At 38.4% G+C, this 20,720-nt stretch overlaps 1 protein-coding gene across 1 annotated transcript in view; it reads right to left on the bottom strand.

The window, feature by feature from the left end:
- Positions 1-20,720, bottom strand: part of STK32B (serine/threonine kinase 32B) — a gene marked incomplete at its 5' end in the record, with an annotated part of 52,193 nt that overhangs the window by 8,754 nt on the left and 22,719 nt on the right. Inside the window, 4 exons of the mRNA XM_009573798.1 lie at positions 11,169-11,233; positions 12,014-12,145; positions 15,199-15,324; positions 16,455-16,571. Of these exons, the coding sequence (XP_009572093.1) occupies positions 11,169-11,233; positions 12,014-12,145; positions 15,199-15,324; positions 16,455-16,571 (440 nt within the window). The remainder of the gene's footprint in view (positions 1-11,168; positions 11,234-12,013; positions 12,146-15,198; positions 15,325-16,454; positions 16,572-20,720) is intronic.

The raw sequence follows: 20,720 nt of genomic DNA on the forward strand, positions 1-20,720 counted from the left end.
TCAGTAAATGCCTGTGAATATGATTTTCTATCAACCAGCAATTTATAATCAAGTATAATGGGTTCAGGTGCACATATGATGTGAGTGACATGTGAAATACTAGTGTGTGGAAGTCAAGTGACAAATCATACTGGATGCTGTAGCATGTTGACCCGCAATGTCTTGAGATCTCAGGTTTACCCTGGGAATTGATAAAGCAAAATAAGAGTGAGGAGATGAAGTAAATAAATGAAAACAGCAAACGATGTGCAGCCATTTTAGAAAATGAAACTAAAACAACTGATTAACACTAACATTAAAGCCATGTTCAGACTAGTAAAATAGGTGTCTCTTAGAAGTGCGTTATCGTCTGTCCAAGACCATGTGCATCCTAAACAATACCTGTCTTGTTCAGCCACATTTTAAAATGTGAACTAGTTTTTCTAGTTTAGACACATCTGTAGATCCACATGTACAAGCAACAGGAAAGCAGCTATGAAATTTCCCAGTAATATATTGGTTATTGGACTTTGTGGGACCACAGGAAGAAAACATTTTTTCCAGTTAGCCAGAATCCAGTTTAAAAACTACAGGCACTTGCCCATGAATAAGGATATTTCTCAACAGTATGGGCCAGAACTCATTCTCAAGAAAGATACTTGTCTCCTAGCCTGCCTTTGGTGTGTATCCTGAAGGATGCAGGTTCACTCTTTTGTAAAGCTGTCAGCAGATAAATAGATCGCAGGAATTGCTTTGACATGTTCTCTTCCTTTATTCTTCTGGTGAAAGTTTCAAGGTAGAGTGATCCTTTGGGTCACGTCCAAATGAAATATATGGGGACAATTCTTCGTCTGCATCTAGAGTTAGATCTACTTTACTGGAAACATATTCTCTGCCACTGCCATCCCCACCGAGACCCTGGACCTCAGGGCAGGAAGATTTTACAGAGTAGCTGGAGTGAAGAGGCCTGTTAACAGACAGCAGATCACAGCAACAAGCATAATTTTGCTAACAGACTGACAATTTAAAGACAAATAATAATGTGATGCCTGTGAAATGCGTGCTGCTTTTGCAGTGACGTGATGCACATGTCTGCAGCTCTGTGGCTGTGAACTGGTATGCCAGACTGCCACAGCAAAGCAGGACTGAACAAAAGGGCAGCCAGCCAGCCATCACCGAAACGTGGCCATTCAATCCCATCTAATTTCTTCTCTTTCCTTTTCGTGCCTGTCCCCTGGTGCTGAAAAGAGGATCCTGCATCAGAAGTAAGTGAGGAAAATATTAGCTGTGATAACCTATTTGCATAGCAGCACCAATTTCTTTAATGTGGCATCTCTAATTGAAACTGCAGCTCCATGGGAGCCATACAGCCAATAACTTAAGAATTAAGGTACATGGAAAGCCAGTCTGGCTCTGCCTGATTATTGGGACCTGACAATAAACATTCTCAGACTGCAGTAAGCATCTGGGAGGAGGCTGGTTCAGCCCTACCCTTCTCCTCGCAGCAACAGGCTTCCAGGAATCAGAGCCTGCGCGTTTCCAGGGAGCAACCGCAGCCTGCACCGACCTCTCTGCTGGCTCATCTCTCTCCACCTATTCCTCATGCAAGATTTCTCTGCCAAAGCCCAAAACTTAGATTCACAAGAAGTCTAGTTAACCGTGCAGCTCTTTCGTTCCCTGAAGGATGGAACCCCCGAAGCAGACTTGGCTGGTATTTTGCTTGTGATCACATAGCATAATTAGCAGCCTTTACTTGATCACCAAACCTCCCTACACAATGCATGGGGAAGGTGGGCACCTAACACAGGGATCCATGGAAACCACTGTATTGAATATTGAGCCATCTAGGCTAGTCACTAAGGTGCATCCACAACAGGAGTATGTATTATGCCCCAGGCGGGACACAGGAAAATTATCTCCAGCTGGGTTTCACAACCCTGAGGTCTTCCCTGGGGATGGGTGCCTGACGTCCCCTGAAACACAGCAAGGGACAATCTGAATCTTACCTAAATCTCTTACTGTCCTAAGTCTGCTTTACTTACCCTATTTCTGAAAAGGAGAGAGAGATATATATACACACATATATATACTTGCAGGTATGCATACATATACACACATATATATGTACATTCTACTGCGCAACCCTTGTGCTATTATGAAGACTCTATATGAAGATGGAGACGTTATAAGCAGTGAGAAAGCATAAAAGCACATACCCAGTTATTCCATCTAACACAGATGCCCACCTCTCTTAGTGGCCCATTTCAGACACTAGTGGATACTGTCAAAGAACAAGCCAAATGGAGACAAATGTCTGCCTCTTCAAATATCCCCACCTCTCTCCTGACATTTCCAGACTTCCCAAACCAATGAGTGCACCAGGGGTCTCATGTCTGAAGGACCTTGATGGATCTTTCTCCATTAATTTCTCCAATCCTTTTCTGAATCTTTTCATAAGTTTAGCATCCAGAACACCACTCGGCAACGTGCTGCATTACACAGAAAGGCATCGTTTGTTTTCTTTTAAACCTGCAGCCTGATAACTTTGTGACCATGAGTTACCAGAAAGAGTGAATAATCATTGCTTAGTCATCTTCTCAATAAGTTTCATACCATATTATTATTTAGCCTGTTTCTGTCTTTTCAGTTGCCTCTTCTCTGAGTTTAAACTAGTTCAAGGCTATGAAATCCTTCAATGTGAGCCATGCCACACCTCTGGTTAATCCTGTTTTTCATTTTTTGAAACTGTTCTAAGTCCTATGTATCTTTTTTGAGATAAGGAAGCAGAACTGTACACAGAATGGAAGATGCAGGTGTATATATATGAACATATATACATATACACACCATGACATCCTGATGTTAATTTCTTTACAGCTTTCTTTGCAATTTTGAGCATATTAACACCCTTTAGTTGTTAACACTTTTTAGTTGTCCACTAAGCATTGTGCTATCTACAGTCTTTTCAAAATCTCTTTCCTTCATAACTGAAACTAATTTAGAATCCATTGTCCTAAAGGTAAAATTTAGATTATTTTCTTCCTAACGTATTTGCACTTACCAGTATTGGATTTCAGCTGCCATTTTTTAGTACCCTGCAATGCAGAACCATGACTATCATTATCTACTGCATCTTTTTGCAGTCAGATTTAGTTTTCACTACTCTGGTATCATAAGTGGACTTTGTCACCTCACCATTTATCTCCCTTTCCAACTCTTTTATGAATATATTCAACAGATACACAAAGTATCAGAATGACTGGCAATAATCATGTTATATCATTACTGGCTTGTTTCTGCATTGCTTCAGCAACTGGCCCCAAATTTCTTTTCTACAAGATGAAGAGTTCAGTCTTCATGAGTCATTCTTAATTTATGGAGACTCCTAACAAGTGAGAATTTATGCTAGTTTAGAACATTAAGAGAGATTAAGAGAAATCATGAAGGTAATCCCCTATGGTCACTGAATATTCATGACTTATTATGCAGCCTTCATTTATCACAGATATGATTTTTCCCACATAACCCATTAAAAAAATAATTTTATACCGTGCTCGGAATCATACATTTTTGGTTCCTCTCCAAATTCTGAGATGCACAAATGAAGATGTATTTTTCTTTTCTCTACCTATGAATTGACTTTTGATTAGTTTTCATGAGGTGTATTTGTGTTTAGCTTTCTGTATCTGCATCTGTTATCCTGATACTGCCAGGTCCTTCCAGGACCACATTTCAGCACAGAGAGTGTTCTGATATATGCACCCACACACAAACTTTCATTCCTGAAGTTGGATGTTCATTTGGTGAAGTGTAGCCACTACAATGATACCATTACTTGCTTGGGAAAACTTCGGCCGTTTTTCCTAGAAGGTTAGAAAATGAGGTTCCAGGTACTCATTAGCCACTTTTTTTTTTTTCCTTCTGTATGAAACTGTGAAGGGAATTGAAACAATGGCTTTTGTATGACCACTCTTTTCTCAAAAAAAGTTACTTTGAGGGTATGCCTACAGAAAAACAGCCAGCTTGGATGAGATATGCTCAAATCTTTAGGCAGCTTGGCTCACTAAGAAGAGAGTCACATTTGGACTGGTAATTCTAAGCCAGTAATAATGAGCAGGGATCAAAGGCAGAAGTGATAGGGATTGTGTGACAAAGCAGCAGTTATTAGTGTCCCAAAACAAGCGAGGTTTAATCATGTTCAGAAAAGCATCTTTCTAATTAGGTGAAATTGCAGGAGCAATCTCCAAAAGCAGATATATCCATTACAAAAGGGACAAGAAAGAGATCAGTGAAGAGCAGTGTAACCCCTTGAAATGCTCAGAAAGAGATGGATTTAAACTGAATTAGGGTCAGCAGAAGGGGCAAGAAAAGAAAAGTTGTGCTGTAGCCTCATCCAAAAAGCATTCAGATATTATGGGAATTATGATAATATAAATATCTCCAAAGACACTAAGTGACATAAAATATCTATTAAGAAAAGTACATTCAGTGAGGTATACTGCAAATCATTATGAATATTCAATTCCAATCAAACTGAAATCAAAGAAAGCACTCAGGGACTCTGGATTTGACTCTGAAAAGACAATTGAAAGGAAAGAAAAGGAACTACAAAGAAAGAGGTAATAAATTTGATCCTATAAAACATGCAGAGAATATTAAGTAAGCTTTTCACCTATGATATGGACAAAATCAGACAACATGACTTTAAGCATCTTAATATGCAGAAAATATGCTCCCTCTAATTTTGCTGTTTATTCTGGGAAGAGAGAGCTGTCTGTTCACCTAGAGCTGTTCAGTACCTTTTAGGAAAGAATGAGGTATGGCCAAACAGTAGGAATTATAGTAGGAAAAGAAAGGGAAATGTGCAGCATCCACCTGATTGCTTCAATCTGTGGTGGAATTTTTTAGTGTGGTTGCATTGAACAAACACTGAGAAGAGAACTAAGGTGTACCAGTAGCTCAGGAAAGGGACAAGCCTGTTCAGATCAGTGGGGGCTAGACGGCTGACTGTCATAGCAATGCTATTGCAGGATATTAGTGTTAAGTAAAAAAACCTCCAACTTCAAAATCATTAGTACATTTTCCACTAGAATTGTTAAAAATATGGATATTTTGTTTATCCCTCCATCCGATTTATTAAACTAGCTCTGCAGAATTCTAAACCGTTTTCACATATGTTGTGTATATGAAATATATATTCTGTTCAATAAAATGTGGCTATATGATTTTACTTTCATTAGTAGGCTGATAATTTTGATGACACGTTTGTGAAGCATCTAACTGAAGGATTATTCTGCCTGAGGAGCAGATATTTCCTGTGTTTTCTCCTCTGTTCTTTGTTTGCTTACCTCTTTAATCTTAAAGACATCTTTCAGGGAGAGGAAGAAGCTCAAGAACCATAAAGGGTGAGAAATGTAATTCCACTACAAGCAAATATTGAATCTTATTTCTTCATTTTTGGCTATTTCAGGTTTTGGACATTCATAAACAGATGTAGATGTACGTGAAGATTCCTTTAGTGATAACGGCACAAAAATAGCAAAATAATCTGTGCTCAGCTTTTTAATAAAGCTATGAACAAACAGTGGGGCTTTATCTGTACAATCTTTCTTTCCCCTGCAAAGAAATTGAAAATATAGCCTACAGCTTCTAAATAAGATCAGCTTCTCGAAAAATTGCTGGCAAGTGTATAGGAATACACATTCAGATACTGCAGAACATTTGGTGCTGCATTTCTAGATGTAATAAAGCATCTATCCATAGAAATAGATTTAAAAACAGAAAAAAATCATTTGCCAGCAAAAAGAGCCAAACAAGTCCCTGAAATCAGCTTCAGATCATATTCCGCAACTAAGACCCACTGCGTGGACCGTTTTTAGACCACAGTTTATTTATATTACGTATTCAAAACCAAGTAAGAGATTTTACTGACACTCTTAAGAAGAATAGAAAACATTTCCTGCACCACATTCAAACTTGGATTATAAAAGGATTTTCCTATTTTATTTTACTTAGGATCAGGACAGTGTGTACCCCTCTCTTAACGGTACTGCAAGATAATGTCAATGTGGACAGATGACATACACCCATGTCATGTCAAAAGACACATATGTATTTTAATTTGTAGCTCACATCTACTGAAATTTCAACGTAAATAAGAATAAAGCCTTCCATGTAGCAACACCTGAGCCACTTTGGTATCTGACGCACTGGCAAAAATAAAATCAAGATAAAATCTACTTACAGTGTAAGGGATTTCATTCTGGATGCTTCATGTTTTCCTGAGGATGAAGGTATAAAGCTACCTCTTCATAACAGCTTAACCATTTTACATGGAGTAGAAAGTATTTTCATCCCATGAATGTTGCACATCCCTAAAGCTGCTCCTGGTCTGCTGTTCCATTATCTGGAGTTGTATATGAGTGTCCCAAGAGAAAATTACTTTGGGTGTGGAGGATGAACATGGCCCAAATTCAGTTTTCCTTTTATTAGAAGAAATGGTGTATCATAGGAACAACTGTTGACTTGGATCACAGAAAGACTTTGGAACATTCAGTGTCCATTTCACAGAGATGAAAGTAGTATTCCCTTCAGATTTCACAAATTTCCTGGACGGTTTATAGGATTAACAGTAATGAGAACATGCCTAGCTAAACTGAAGCACAGAACTACACTGGGACTTCTCTTCTAAACTGCCATTTTTAGTAAACAGGACAGTCTTTTGCATTAATACAAATCTTAGGAAAATAGAAAATGATTTTGTTTCATCTTCTGCAAACTGCTTAGTTTGATAGAGTTGTTTTCTGGCTTTTTCTACAGAGAAACTGGGAATAGTTGGTCTTCCCTTCATTCCTCCTCATCTTCCCAGTGAATGCTGAATAGTATCAACGGAAGATGCTGTGTGATCAGGAGTGTGTAAGTAAAGATGTACAAATCTAACTTTTGTTTCTCACTGCTGATAATCAGTGACTACACATTTTTTTGTCCAGGAAGCCCTGTACAGTTAAATCCAATATATAAAACAAACAGCTAATATCACAGCTCCAAGTCCTGCTTTCCTAATTCCTATTTTAACAAAACACAGTTGCTCTGTCATAGAATCATAGAGTCATTTAGGTTGGAAAAGACCTTTAAGATTATCGAGTTCAGCTGTTAACCTAACACTGCCAAGTCCACCACTAAACCATGTCCCTAAGCGCCTCATCTACACGTCTTTTAAATACCTCCAGGGATGGTGACTCAACCACTTCCCTTGGCAGCCTGTTCCAGTGCTTGATAACCCTTTTGGTGAAGAAATTTTTCCCAGTATCCCATCTAAACCTCCCCTGGAGCAACTTGAGGCCATTTCCTCTTGCCCTATCGCTTGTTACTTGGGAGAAGAGACTGACACCCACCTCACTAGAACCTCCTTTCAGAAGAGGTAGAGAGTGATAAGGTCTCCCCTCAGCCTCCTTTTCTCCAGGCTAAACAGCCCCAGTTCCCTCAGCTGCTCCTCGTAAGACTTGTTCTCTAGACCCTTCACCAGCTTCGTTGCCCTTCTCTGGACACGCTCCAGCACCTCAATGTCCTTCTTGTTGCGAGGGGCCCAAAACTGAACACAGGATTCCAGGTGCGGCTGAGTATGGGGGGACAATCACCTCCCTACTCCTGCTGGCCACACTATCTCTAATACAGGCCAGGATGCCGTTGGCCTTCTTGGCCCCCTGGGGACACTGCCCGCCCAGCACCCCCAGGTCCTTTTCCTCTGGGCAGCTTTCCAGCCACTCTTCCCCAAGCCTGTAGCGCTGCATGGGGTTGTTGTGGCCAAAGTGCAGGACCCGGCACTTGGCCTTGTTGAACCTCATACAGTTGGCCTCGGCCCATCGATCCAGCCTGTCCAGGTCCCTCTGCAGAGCCTTCCTACCCTCGAGCAGATCAACACTCCCGCCCAGCTTGGTGTCGTCTGCATTCTGCAGTGTATGTTTGTGCTCTCTGACTGGATACAACATTCTATTTATTTTTAATTATTAAAATCTTTCATCCTTTCCCATAACTGTTCAAACCATAGGTATCAGCTATATAGTTAAACTATGCTAACCAAATAAATTACATGCAAGAACAATGTAAGACTTACTGAGAAGGTATGTTGCCTGAATGCTGCTGGTAAAGCCATCTGGAAGAACATCAGCCTTTTTAACTGAGCCTACTCGTTTGAAAGTGTGGCTTAACTAAAATGGACTCTGTCTTCCTCATGCACTCATCTTGCCTAAAACATTCCTATAAACAGCAGTTTCCAGTTACTTAACTGCAGAAAGCAATAGAAAAGTGAAAATGTGCACATTCTGTCTTTGCTGGCATTAACTTACACTCTTAAGTTACTTCATTCAGTCTCTTGAATTATTTTTTAATTCTTTTCAGCCTAGTAAGCCTTTTCTGTTTCCCCACCCCCAACCCTAACTGCAGTCTTAGAGTTTCTGATAGTCTCCCGAGCTTCTTAGAAAGAAAATAAATATGGCGTATTTCAAGATTTGCAGTGTCTGTTGCAGGATGAAAGACATATAGTGAAAAAGAGACACAGCCTGGAAGTATCAGGAAGACATTCAATAAAAATAGATTCTGCTTTTCATAGCAGATATTTTACGAGTATTGTATTGCAAGATGTTGTGGAACTGGCATGGTTAACATGGCACTCTAACTACACATTACTATGTGACTTTCTGTTGCTCAGTCAGAAACATCTGTAATTTTGCCTAGAATCCTTTTAGTTTGGGGATGCTCATCTTTTCCCTTGAAAGATGGGCTAAGTTTTTTGATTAACGCTTTCTTAGGATTTATGTAGTGTTCTGTGCCACTGAAGTAAACTGAGCAGAAGGCTTAAATCACAATAAAATGTAGCTGTTTGTAGCTGAATATAATGAATATCTAAGGAAATATGTAGATATTTTCGAACAGCTAGACTACATAAGCAATTCTGCTCTATGTAGAGGAATGTGGAGGAATATCAAAACATCTGGCTGTATTAATCTGAGACTGCTTTAAAGCCCTGCGTGGGATTGACACCTCACCCAATGATACAATCACATATTATTGGATATTGTGTTCGTAGGAACAGTTTATGTCTTTCAGCATCTGCAGCTGTTCCCAAGAACTTCATTGGCCATGTGGCTTTGGAAATCCATGTAATTACAACCTCAGCCTATATATACACCCTTGAGGGCATAGAAAGGTCTAAGGAAACCCACCATGAATTATTCCAGCATATACTGTGTAGCCTCTTCTCTCTGGTATGATGACATCTGTGTCTGCCATTGCCTTTATTTTTTTCCTATTAACTTGAATTCACTTTGCACTTCAAAAATTTGACCTCTGCTTCCCCCCTTATTAACATTTTTGTCTTTGAAAAGTATTACAGAAGTCTCTCCATGTCCTTCTTCAGCTCTAATACTATTTAAACAAGAAATGATTGTGATCTGGCTTAAGATAATGCAGGATCTGTTACAAGTCTATACTAAATATTTTTCCTTTACCTTGTCATAGCTGATCAAGCAATGACTGAAACACATGCTGTTCTGACTGAACATTCCATTTTACTTGCACTCCATGTAATCTCCTTCATCTCTCATCAGTCTCTCAGAGTCCTTTATAGCTGTGTTGTTACTGTAGTTGTGCAACATGAAAAAAATGAAAAAAACTTCCTATGCACTGCTAAAAAAATTTAAGAATAACATAATAAAATAATGTAAAAGAAATTGGTCAACACTACTGAACACACACAATGGGATTTTGAAAGTGTTTTAACAAAATCTGGTATTTTATTTTATCTTTCAAAAATTGCTGTATATTGGGCTTCCTTGATATATGATTCTGGAGTTAGGTGAGAGGGTCATATCTGGAAATGAACTAGTTGTATGAGCAACTTCTTGGAAATACATTAAATTGATTTATCAATGTAATCTTTTCTAAGCTTCTTATTACAATCTTAATCATTTTGATTTTTGTGGGTTAATAAAACTCCTACAAAGTTCAGGCATTCCCTAGTTCACTGATATCAGAACTGATTCAGAGAAGTCCACCAAGACCCTTCTGAAAATCTTTTATGAGCTGACTTGGCCTGGCTTTTCTTGTTTATGGCTCTTATGTAAACATATGGCTCTCTTGTGCTGGAGGTCTTGTGCTGGAGATCATGCAAAACAACATGAAGAATCTGTCGGACCTTCCTTTTCTTGGTAAGTCCTTGCTGTAGTTTCTGTGAGCAGTCAGTATTGGGCATAGACATGTCCCACAGATCGTCACAGGAAAATGGGGTTATTCGTGGCATAGTTTCCCTCATGACATCATGTCAACTGTGCAAAGTTGACAATCCCTTTCCCAGTTTTAATTACAGAAGACAGTAATTACTTGAATTTAAGCATTGAGTAAGATATCCACAACTTTTAAATTAATTTCTAACATTTCACAACTCCATTAACAAGGCTTGCAGATATAATTAGGTCAAATAAAACCACTGAATATACTTGGATGAAATGGGATAATTTGACCAAAGACACAAACAACTCCCCTTTTGTGAGCTATATCCGTAATACAAATGGGTCCATAGTGGCTGCAACTCAAACACAGTAAACTATGCGAAATGCAGTGTGTTAATTGGACCAGAAAGATTATTGACATCCTTAGGATTTAGACTTGTGTTTTTACGAATTCTGGCTGATGCTTAGACAATGAAGCACTTCCTTCCTGTCTAATATAGTTTTAATATTTAGCTCTGTTGAAATAACTAATGTTGAAATTACTTGTTTTATGGTGGTGAAGTATGAATAGAGTTTCCAAGTCAGAACACTGCAGTTCATCTCATTAAAATTTCATGAGTTATCACTTCCCTTGGTTTTGTTCAAGTTGTGAAAAAGCAGCCCCTTGTATTGTATTCCCTTTGCTTAATTGCTAACAGTGTCTCTGGAGAGTTTTGGTGACATTTACCTTCTCTCTCTAACATACTTTCACCACAAGCAGTTCTGCTTGCTTTCAGAGATGGATAGAACTACAAAACCATCACACCAGAGACTGTAAGAGGAAGAAATCAATGGAAAACCAGCCTTTTAGTCCCTTCTGCTGTGATCATTAATCTCTTTTCCTTACACTGGGAGAAAAAAAAAAATTGTTCTCAAATTAATTTCAGTAGTGCATGCTAAACAGGCATTAAGAAATGCACTTACTTCTCTCTGTTGAATATGATGAATTCTTTCCTAACGGTTTCCAAGCACTGCTGCAGGTGTACGTTCTTTAAAAAACAGCATGAATAGGTTGATTAAAAAAGATGGAAAATCATAGGCAAAAATCACAACAACAGAAACGATACTGAACAAAACAGCTTATGAATGAATACTATCAAAAGGCGTTTTGAAGACTTTAAAAGTGGGCTGTGATAGCACAATCAATCCTTCTTTCTTTTGGAACAAGTTCCCCACAAAGAATTCCTGAGGATTTTTACATCTGATAGCTCTAAGAAGAATAGTTTGCATGAGCATTCAAAATCATTAGGAGTAGCAACAGAATTTATAAAACCTCACTGAAATGAAAATTCAAGTCTGGAAAATAATTATTTCTTAATCTTCTCAGAAGTTTAGGCTGTTTTTACAATGGGTCTTTCTACATGGGACACGTTAGTCAAGACTGCAAGAGACAGCTTTAAAACATTTATAAATAACAAGCTTTTCAGTGCATACTTTTCATTTTTGGTACCAGTAGAGGATAAATACTCCTTATAACTATCTGTCCATGTGTGGGAAGCATATTTGCCAACTGGCAACACTTTTTCATACTTTAAATGAGCATCTGTGAGAATCTCAAAAATGATTACAACTTAAACATGCTGTTACTATTTGACTGAAATAAATGGTTGCTTTTCATCTTGCTTTGGAGATGGTTTATGCTATACGTGAAACGACAGACATAGAGGTCAAGTCTGTTTTCAGAGATGATAAAACTGAACTTAACTGATTTTGTCCATTAGAGGATGTAAATGAAATGCCGCTGACCGCAGCCACAGTCCCCAGCTTACCAGTGGGCAGGTTTCCTTAGCTCCATCTTTGGATTTGTTTTTGGCAAGTCGCTTTTTCTTTTTATGGAGAGGCTTGGACTCTAAAATCATTTCTTCAAGTTCAAATGTAGGATCACAGTTCAGTCTTCCTTTCTGGTACAACAGGATTCAAAGTTACTCTTTGAAACACCATTGTGTTTTTAAGTTTGTCTGGCAAGTGTTAATAGCATTAATAATGATCCAGCTTCCTAACCACATCTGTAAAATGAAAACTGTCTTTTTAGGCCTAGAGTGATGGTTGAAGTTTAAATAAGGGAGTTAAGAAAAAAAAAAACATATTATAAAGCAATTATAAAGAGTTAGATCCTCTTCCTAGTTATATACAGATGTACTCCTAGAGTGACTACAATTATGTCACCCCAATAAGAGAGATTAATCTGGCCCAAGGTATTCGTCAGAATATCGGTTGGTGCTGTAGCACTTAAATGGCAACTGTAATAGTGCAGGAGGGATGGAGAGTACCTCTAAGAACTTACTTGCTAAAATCTGATTTTCTGAAGAGTTACAGCTGGAGTCAGTTACCTAGCTCCTATCCATGATAACAAAGGAAGGAGCAGGCCTTTTTTGGTTAGCAGCATTTATATCAAAATATGGTTCTATTATGGTTTTTCTTACCCATTACTTACTTACATTACTTAAACATTCTGGATTCTCCATTTTTATGTTAATTTGTGGTGCTTGAACCAAATCTTAAGATTCTTTGTTGTATCAGGAAGTTCTTTTTTAAGCAGGATGATTGGAAACACCATTTCTATATGGCCATTTCCTTCCTTGATTCCTTTCAGATTCTTCCTTAATTCTTTCCAGGTTCTTGATTCTTTCAGATGTCCTCAGCATAAAAGTTTACAGGAGCATAGTTATGCCTTCAGGTTTTTTTTTTTTTAATTCTATTCATTAGTGCAGTAAAGCCATCTCATGACAACATTTGGGATGAACTGTTCCTCTCCTATTTAGGGATAAGAGCTAGGGTATGGCCAGAAAATCTCTGGTTCAGCTGAACCCAATAAAATTTTTAAAAGTCACTGCTTGGCATCCTAATTACTGCATCAGTGTTTTGCTACTCCTGAAATCAGAATAACATGAGTTCCTTTCTTCTGCTCATTCTCTCAAAGCATTTCCAAAAAAATTGCAAACAATTTGAATTGTGTGGTGGAAGATCTTAAAAGCAGCTTGTTTTCCTCTGGCACTTCTAGGAGTTTAATCACACCATAGTCACCATCAAGGTGGAAGTACTAAGACGAATTATACATAAATGGCAGATATTATTTAGTAACCAAAGATACTAAGCAGTAAAACCACATCAGAAAACACTTCTGTAACTCATGGTGTCCTACAATGAAACATTTGATTTGGAGATCACTTCATCGTTTTTATTCCTAGAAAAGTCTGTATACTCAAAGTATAATATTAAGCTTTCTGATGTTTTTTCCTGCATATTATCCAGTCAGGTTTAGTAAAATTTATTTGTTTTTTATTAATGGAGGTTTATAGCTTATTTATATTTATTTATAAATAAATAATTCTTTACATTTGATCAATATCTGTTCCTTTTTTGAGCATGTACAGTTTTAAGATTTGTTTGACCACTTAAAAAATACATCACTTTAATTCTGAAGCTTTAAAAATGAAAGCAAATTACATTTAAATAATTTCTTGCTTCCTTTATCAAATATTTAACAATACCAAAAAAACTACTAACAATTTATGACTCTAAGCTGATTATGAAGAAACTGGCTAAACCGTAAAGGCAATGCCCTCTCTCCATCAGCTTCTGCAGGGCTGGATCCTGTCCCCATCAGCTTTAGCAAGAACTCTAATGTGCCCCTGGATGAGGATAGGGTCTAGCTATTCCCCCTTCCTCATCCTTATTCACAGCTGCATAAAAAGATATAAACAATCCTTAGTATGCTACAAATGTATTGCTTGGAGAAGAATTATGATGCAATATGACTGAACATAGAATCATAAAATCATGGAATTATTTAGGTTGGAAAAGGCCTTTAGGATCATTGAGTCCAACAGCGAACCTAACGCTGCCAAGTCCACAAAGTGGGTAAGCAACAAAATGGAGAAACATGTCAACACCACAGTTATTGCTTTTTATTCATGGCCCTCAAATCCATTTAACATACAAATGATCAAAATGGAAATATCCAGAAAATACCAACAAAATAGAACCACAGTAAAAAAGAAACCACCAGCTTCCCTCACAGAATGTGAATGTTTTAGTGTCACAAAGGAAATAGGTCAGTCTTTTGAAACAGTATTTTTTAAGTGAAAAAGGAACAGCACACTACGATGTTAAATAGTCTTGCAAATGTTGTTTAGTTGCCTAACTTTCAGAGCAGCAACAGTCGTCTTGGTATTCTTTGGCTCAGAGTTAACTCTGACAATCATTTGCTCTAACAGCTTGTGCTGGTTTTGGCTGGGATAGAGTTAATTTTCTTCACAGTAGCTAGTATGGGGCTACGGGTTGGATTTGTGCTGGGCTACGGTTTGGATTTGTGCTAGAAAGAGTGTTGATAACACAGGGATGTTTTCGTTACTGCTGAGCAGTGCTGACACAGAGTCAAGGCCTTTTCTGCTCCTCATCCCACCCCACCAGCAAGCAGGCTGGGGGTGCACAAGAGGCTGGGCAGGGACACAGCCGGGACAGCTGACCCCAACTGACCAACGGGCTATTCCATACCACATGATGTCATGCTCGGCATATAAAGCTGGGGGAAGAAGAAGGAAGGAGGGACTTTGGGAGTGATGGTGTTTGTCTTCCCAAGTAACCATTAGGCGTGATGGAGCCCTGCTTTCCTGGAGATGGCTGGGGATGGAGGGAGTGAGCAGCTGTGTGGTGCTTAGGTGCTAGCTGGGGTTAAACCACAATACAGCTGAAATGCAAAGTCTGGAAAATGTTTTTTATTTGAAAGGAAACAAAAAGTGAACCTAGGTTAATTAGTTTTTTGTTGTGATCTAATGAAATGGGCCAAATTTTCCCTTAGCTGTGTCTGAGTAAATGAAAGCAGAATCTAAAGTAAAGCTTCTGTGAGAAGTAAATCACTGAAGAGTAATAAATGCAAGCATAAACAAATAAAACAGCAGTGATAATTAAAGTTGGAATTTGCAAACACAGTTCACCTGGAATATCGACTTACATTAGGAACAAAACCTGGGGTCACAGTTTTCTCTAGAACAGCATCCCAGTTGACATCAGCTAGGTATGGGGAGCTTTGAATGTCTGCAAGGCTTGAAAGACGGCACTCTGGGTCCTTAGTGAGGAGCTGTGATCAAGCACAAGGCATTTTTTAAGGAACCGGATGCCATATAAAAGAGTAAACATATCTTGTATGATATAATTGTATGATACAGAATTTAGAGTGAGAAAATGGCTAAGGAATCCTCTAACAAGTCCTAGAAGGCCCAATCTAAAAAAATAAAAGTAATAACTCATAGGAAATTAATATAACTTAATTGCCACCAGATGGCTGTTGCAGGCATGAAGTATATAAATGTATTAGTAACTAAAGTCTGTTTACAAATACACAAGAGTCCGAGAGACATGAAACATCACAGTTCAATGCTACCCAACAATTTGTATGTCGTTTTTAATTTATTGGAAGATATAGTTACACTGAGCATCCTGACAGCAATTAAAATTAACCACCTCATTGCTCCATCTATCAAAAATAGATTGCGCATTGCTGCAAAGGAAATTGATCTTCTGTTGCTCTAGTCACACATTCACAAACATTTCCTGCTCAAATATCGGTATTGATGATCTGAAATACCTAAAAGAGATAGATGATCCCTGCAGCATGGCCAGAAAATTAAACCAAACAAAAACCTGGATTTTAGGAAGAAAGCAATTTCCAAGGTCATGATGCATTCAGAAAGAACCCCAGCTTGTAGCTTAGTGGCATTTACAGCAACGTGGCTCAACTTTTGTTGTTGCAACTACAGCAACATGGGACAGGGAGAGACACAGCCCTTTTCACTTCTAAGCTCCCTGGCTGGAAACTGTAGCAGAGATTCAGAGGGCAGAGTGGTCCTTCCTTCCCTTTCTGACATGCACAACTAGGGCTGGAGCTAATGGGGCCGGGGCACAGAGTGGGAATTACTGATCCCCAAAGTTCTGCTATCACTAGTGAATTAGTTTTAAAATAAGCAAAAAACTTAGATTTCTATTTATTTGAGGCCATTAAATGCCTGAGTCTAAGCCTAAGAATAATCCATCTTCTCAAGAGAGAATACTGCATCACTAACATTCAGAAAAGTCTAGGAATAAGCACTGCTTTCTTATCCTTGAAATTTTGACTACCTAATGTGTGTGCTTGCCTGATGCCTCTGCATTGTTGGAGGGGCTTCTGGAAGAGGAGAGAAGAGAGGACAGAAGGTGTTCGTGCTTTCTTACCTTTTTCAGTAGTGCTATCATGCCCTTGCACCATGCAGATGAGTAGTGAACTCTTTCTATCTTGAACATGTTGAGTATCTCATCAATGGGGGTGGCTGAATGAATTTCATAGGGCCTCTGGGATAAAGTTAAATCAATATCAAGTCAGCAAGAATGGATAAAAGAGTGCAGATAATTCTTGTTTTTCTGTTTTCCAAAACATCTTATAACAATTTTGAGGCTAATCCTTCTTTGCCTGTGTGCTTTTCTTTGGTCGTAATAAATGTAATTACTCATAGATGCATTTCCTCTGCAAATTTTTCTCTCATGAAAAGAAGTATCAGTTCAAATGAGCCGGCTGAATAATTTTGTTTCTAAGGCATTCTATGCGAAATGTGGATTATTTATGATTTTTTTACTTATCGTATTAGGATGTACTTGTGATCTAAACTGACAAAATGGAAAAGTGGTGGCTGAAAGCTTTGTCATCCCAATTTTACTGAGTAGTAGATAGAGAAATTTAAAAATGCTTACAAAAATCTGTGTAAGAACCACAGTAAAAAAGTAGACACCAAATCCCAACCCTTCTCCTTTGCTTTTCTTGAAATCTAAAGTTAACTCATTACATGGACCTATGGATTATACGGGCCTGCTGTCTTGTGTTTGCAGTGCCTAAATTTTTCTATAGGTGAAGAGAAGCTCCAGGCTTCACAGTGCTTTGTTCATGAAGATTGTTGTGATTTATCTTTTATTAAATATAGCATTTGGAAATGAAAGTACTACATATAAATTTATATTCTTATTAATTATTGTGCACATATTTTTCATTTGTGAAGCAAGTTGTTAGAATGATACTTTATGTTGATGTATTTTTTTAAACAAGGATAGAGTGTGGATTGCTTGTAAATTAAGTTGTACCAGCAGGTGACAAATATGTGATATGTGATATGAGATCTGCAGCCAAATGACATCATAGCAGCAATGTGCAAATTGATGCATCATAATTCATTCACAACATAGAGTTACCTTCTAATCCAACATCCTCAACAGCAAAGAGCAGACGCTCATTACATTCACTAAGAACTAAATGATCCCTTGACTTTTGCTAGTGTGTACTGGTACAAGATTATAATTTAAGAATATTTCTAGGTGTAAATTACCTAATCTGATGGTGAATTAGAGCCACCCTTCACAAAGGCCCAGAAAATATTCTTATTTTGAGAAGATTCATGCACATGTTTAACTTTGTACATGTGTATGAAACCAAGTCAATTCCAAGGCGTTGGGATGTTCTAAAAATAAATCCAAGGATTGCTTACATCTTTTTGCTTTGATTCACTTCAGTTAGTCTGTTGTCATTTAGCTATATCCTGTCCATATGAATTCAACAGGACCTAAATGCATGCTCTGAATACATAATTTTCTTGAATCAGGTTCAAAACTGTCATTTGAAATAGTCCGTCGTATGCTTTTCCCTACCTGTGGTAATGCTGCCATAAAACAGCTATTAAAAATGAAAGGTTAACATTCTGTCTGTTGTCAAGAAATAACCTACTGCTGATTTAGACTTGATATAACGACATGATCAATATGATCATTGAGCCAGAATTTACACCAATTATTGGAAATGGTGACTTAGTTCTAAAAATAGCAATTTTAAGGAATAATGAACCTTCGAAAGAAGTAAAAAGTAATAATAAAAATAAGAAAGCTTTTCTGTTAAGGGTGTTTCTGCACATGCCTTTTTCTTCACTGGAAAAATCCTTTAAAAACTTACCTTATTTTAAAGTTCATTAGCATTCTGCAGTCTTACTTTATTTTTTGAGATTTGCAGAGATATTGTTCTTAGTTAATTTGAACTATAAATACTCAAAGAAATGGCCATTATAAGCTTGGTCTTTTGAGGTCCTTCACGCCTATATCTCCCATGTTTTCAATCCACCTGAGGGTCAGATCCCTTCTGTTTTATTTTTTGAAAAAGGAAAAAAAATCTGTTTTGTTTTTGTTTGTGATGTTTTACCAAAATTTGTTGTAAACTCTTCACATCACAGTGAAAGTCAGAGTCCAAGAATCCTACCTACTACCTCTTTCCTTCACCTTGTCTCTGTTGAGGGCATGATATATACAGTTATTATAATATTTTAACAGCTGTCTATAGCTTAGGAACAGACTGACATGTGTCGTGGTTTGCATCATGCAGTTTAATTTCATGGACTTGGGGAAAAGATCAACATTTGGTACAAAGATTTATAAATTTACTTTTTTTGGTTGTTAGGTCTTTTATCAACAACTGGCTAAGGAGAGAAATGTGCCTGCAACATATTAAGAAATGCTAACGCTGCTGTGGATAATCAAAAAATGGTCCAGACAGCTCTGTACCAGATGCAACCTACTCCTGTAGCTACAACCCCGTTTCCAGCAACACGTTGTCCTGGCCACCTGGCAGTAGAGAAAAAGGCATGAGAAGAATGGCTGCAATGCCTGAAGCACCCTGAGCCTCCTCTGAGACTCTTCCATCTCATAACAGTAGAGGCAAATAAAAAAAAAGTTCAGCTCAGTGAAAAGGAACTCATTTTTACTTATCTCCTCTTGAATTCAGGCAGGCAGCGTCATAAGCTACGCACAGCTCAGAGGTGGAAAATGATCAAAATTTCTAATGCTCCTCATTTCTAATGCTCCTTCCTTCCTTGCCTCCTGCCTTCCCCGTGCAGTAGCATGCACCGTGCTCTGACTGCAGAAAGTCATATCTCTGGGTGGCTCTGCCCAGTGCAACACCCTCCTCTTTCCCCAGGACTGCCGTGGCAGGAGCAGGTGGGCTGCACCCAGAGCCCACTCATCTGCTCTGTGGCCATGGGGCTCTCTTCTCGCCGCTGAACAAAGTGCTGTGGGAGCGCGGAGGAGGAGGGGGCTGCGTGCCTGCAGGTTTAGCTTGCAGCCTTGTAGGCGCAAGCTGCTTCTTTGCAGCCATCTGCACGGGGCTGCTGCAGCAGATGGAGCTTCGGAGCTCACGGTTGTTGCAGACAGCAACGTGCCTCGGGTTAAGCACATTTCCTCAACATGCCACTACTTCTCTTGTCATCACTCCTGTCAGTTTAGGCCTTGTCTAGACTAGAAAAATTTAGAAATACAATTCCGGAAAAAATACACCCTTTCCTAGTCCATACAAAAGTGTGGGCTGCCAAGCCACCCTTTGGCTTGCTCCGTGGGCAAGAGCAGCTCCTCAGGAGAAAAAAAGCAGCTGGCTTGGTTGACAGGAGCATGGACAGATGGCAATGTTTTTATTTTAAAAAATTTTGATTCAGTCTCAGCTTTGCTTTGTCTGTAGACAGAAGTCAGATAGACTTATTCAGAGAAGACTGTACGGCTCTTGGCAAATGAGTACCATTCTATATAATTTTTCATTTATTAAAGTGACTAGGTATTTTTTGTGATTTGTCTTGGGAGTTCAGTGATTCCTTACACAATCATTCATTGTGCTGCTTTCTTGGAGACCCTCATTGGTAGAAGGGCTGATATAAAAACAGCAGGATGTGCTTTTAATTTATTATATGTGCAGCCAGTACTACCGTCTGTGACTAGGGTTGAGAAGGTATTATGCTTATCACTGCCAGACCTTACCTCTTCAGGTTAAAATTTTCCATCCTGGGAAGAACATCAGCTTAAACACTTAGTAATTTTTGAGAATGATGGCAGAGAAAAATTGCAAAAACTTCCCCCCCTCCCAAAAAAAAAAAAGGTTTTTAATACTCCTGTGTTTTGAGAGCAGGGCTGAGATTTGGCACAGGAGAGATCTTTGTATCAGGAGCATGACTTTTTCCATTTCTATGGAAATACAAAATAGTTTGGCCAAGTTTTAGGCCTTTGAAAAATGTAGCTTCTGGATTGAAGTAACGATGTGCAGACACTCTGAAATGTAGTTTTCCATCTAAAAATGGGAATAATAATTGTTCTTTATTTCTAGTTTCCTTTGTCTGTCATCCTACATGAAACTGTGAGATCTTTATGGGATGGATTGTTTCACATTACAAAGTGCCTAACAGGACAGGGTAGGGGTACTGTGTTAGTGTCATATGATAACAAATACTTCTTCCTTAAAAACAGCATACTGCAATGCAATAAAATCCTCTTTCCAAAATAGGAATTAAAAATTTAAAAACCCAGCTACTTTAGCTACATCATTATCCTAAAATAGTATCTAAATTACTTTTTCCCGTAGGGAATAGTAAATACTTAAGCAACCAGCTTTGAACCAAAATGGAAAAGATTTTTCCATTATCTTCTGTGATA

Source organism: Fulmarus glacialis, unplaced genomic scaffold, assembly GCF_000690835.1.
Source record: "Fulmarus glacialis isolate BGI_N327 unplaced genomic scaffold, ASM69083v1 scaffold7253, whole genome shotgun sequence".
Taxonomy (NCBI): Eukaryota; Metazoa; Chordata; class Aves; order Procellariiformes; family Procellariidae; genus Fulmarus; species Fulmarus glacialis.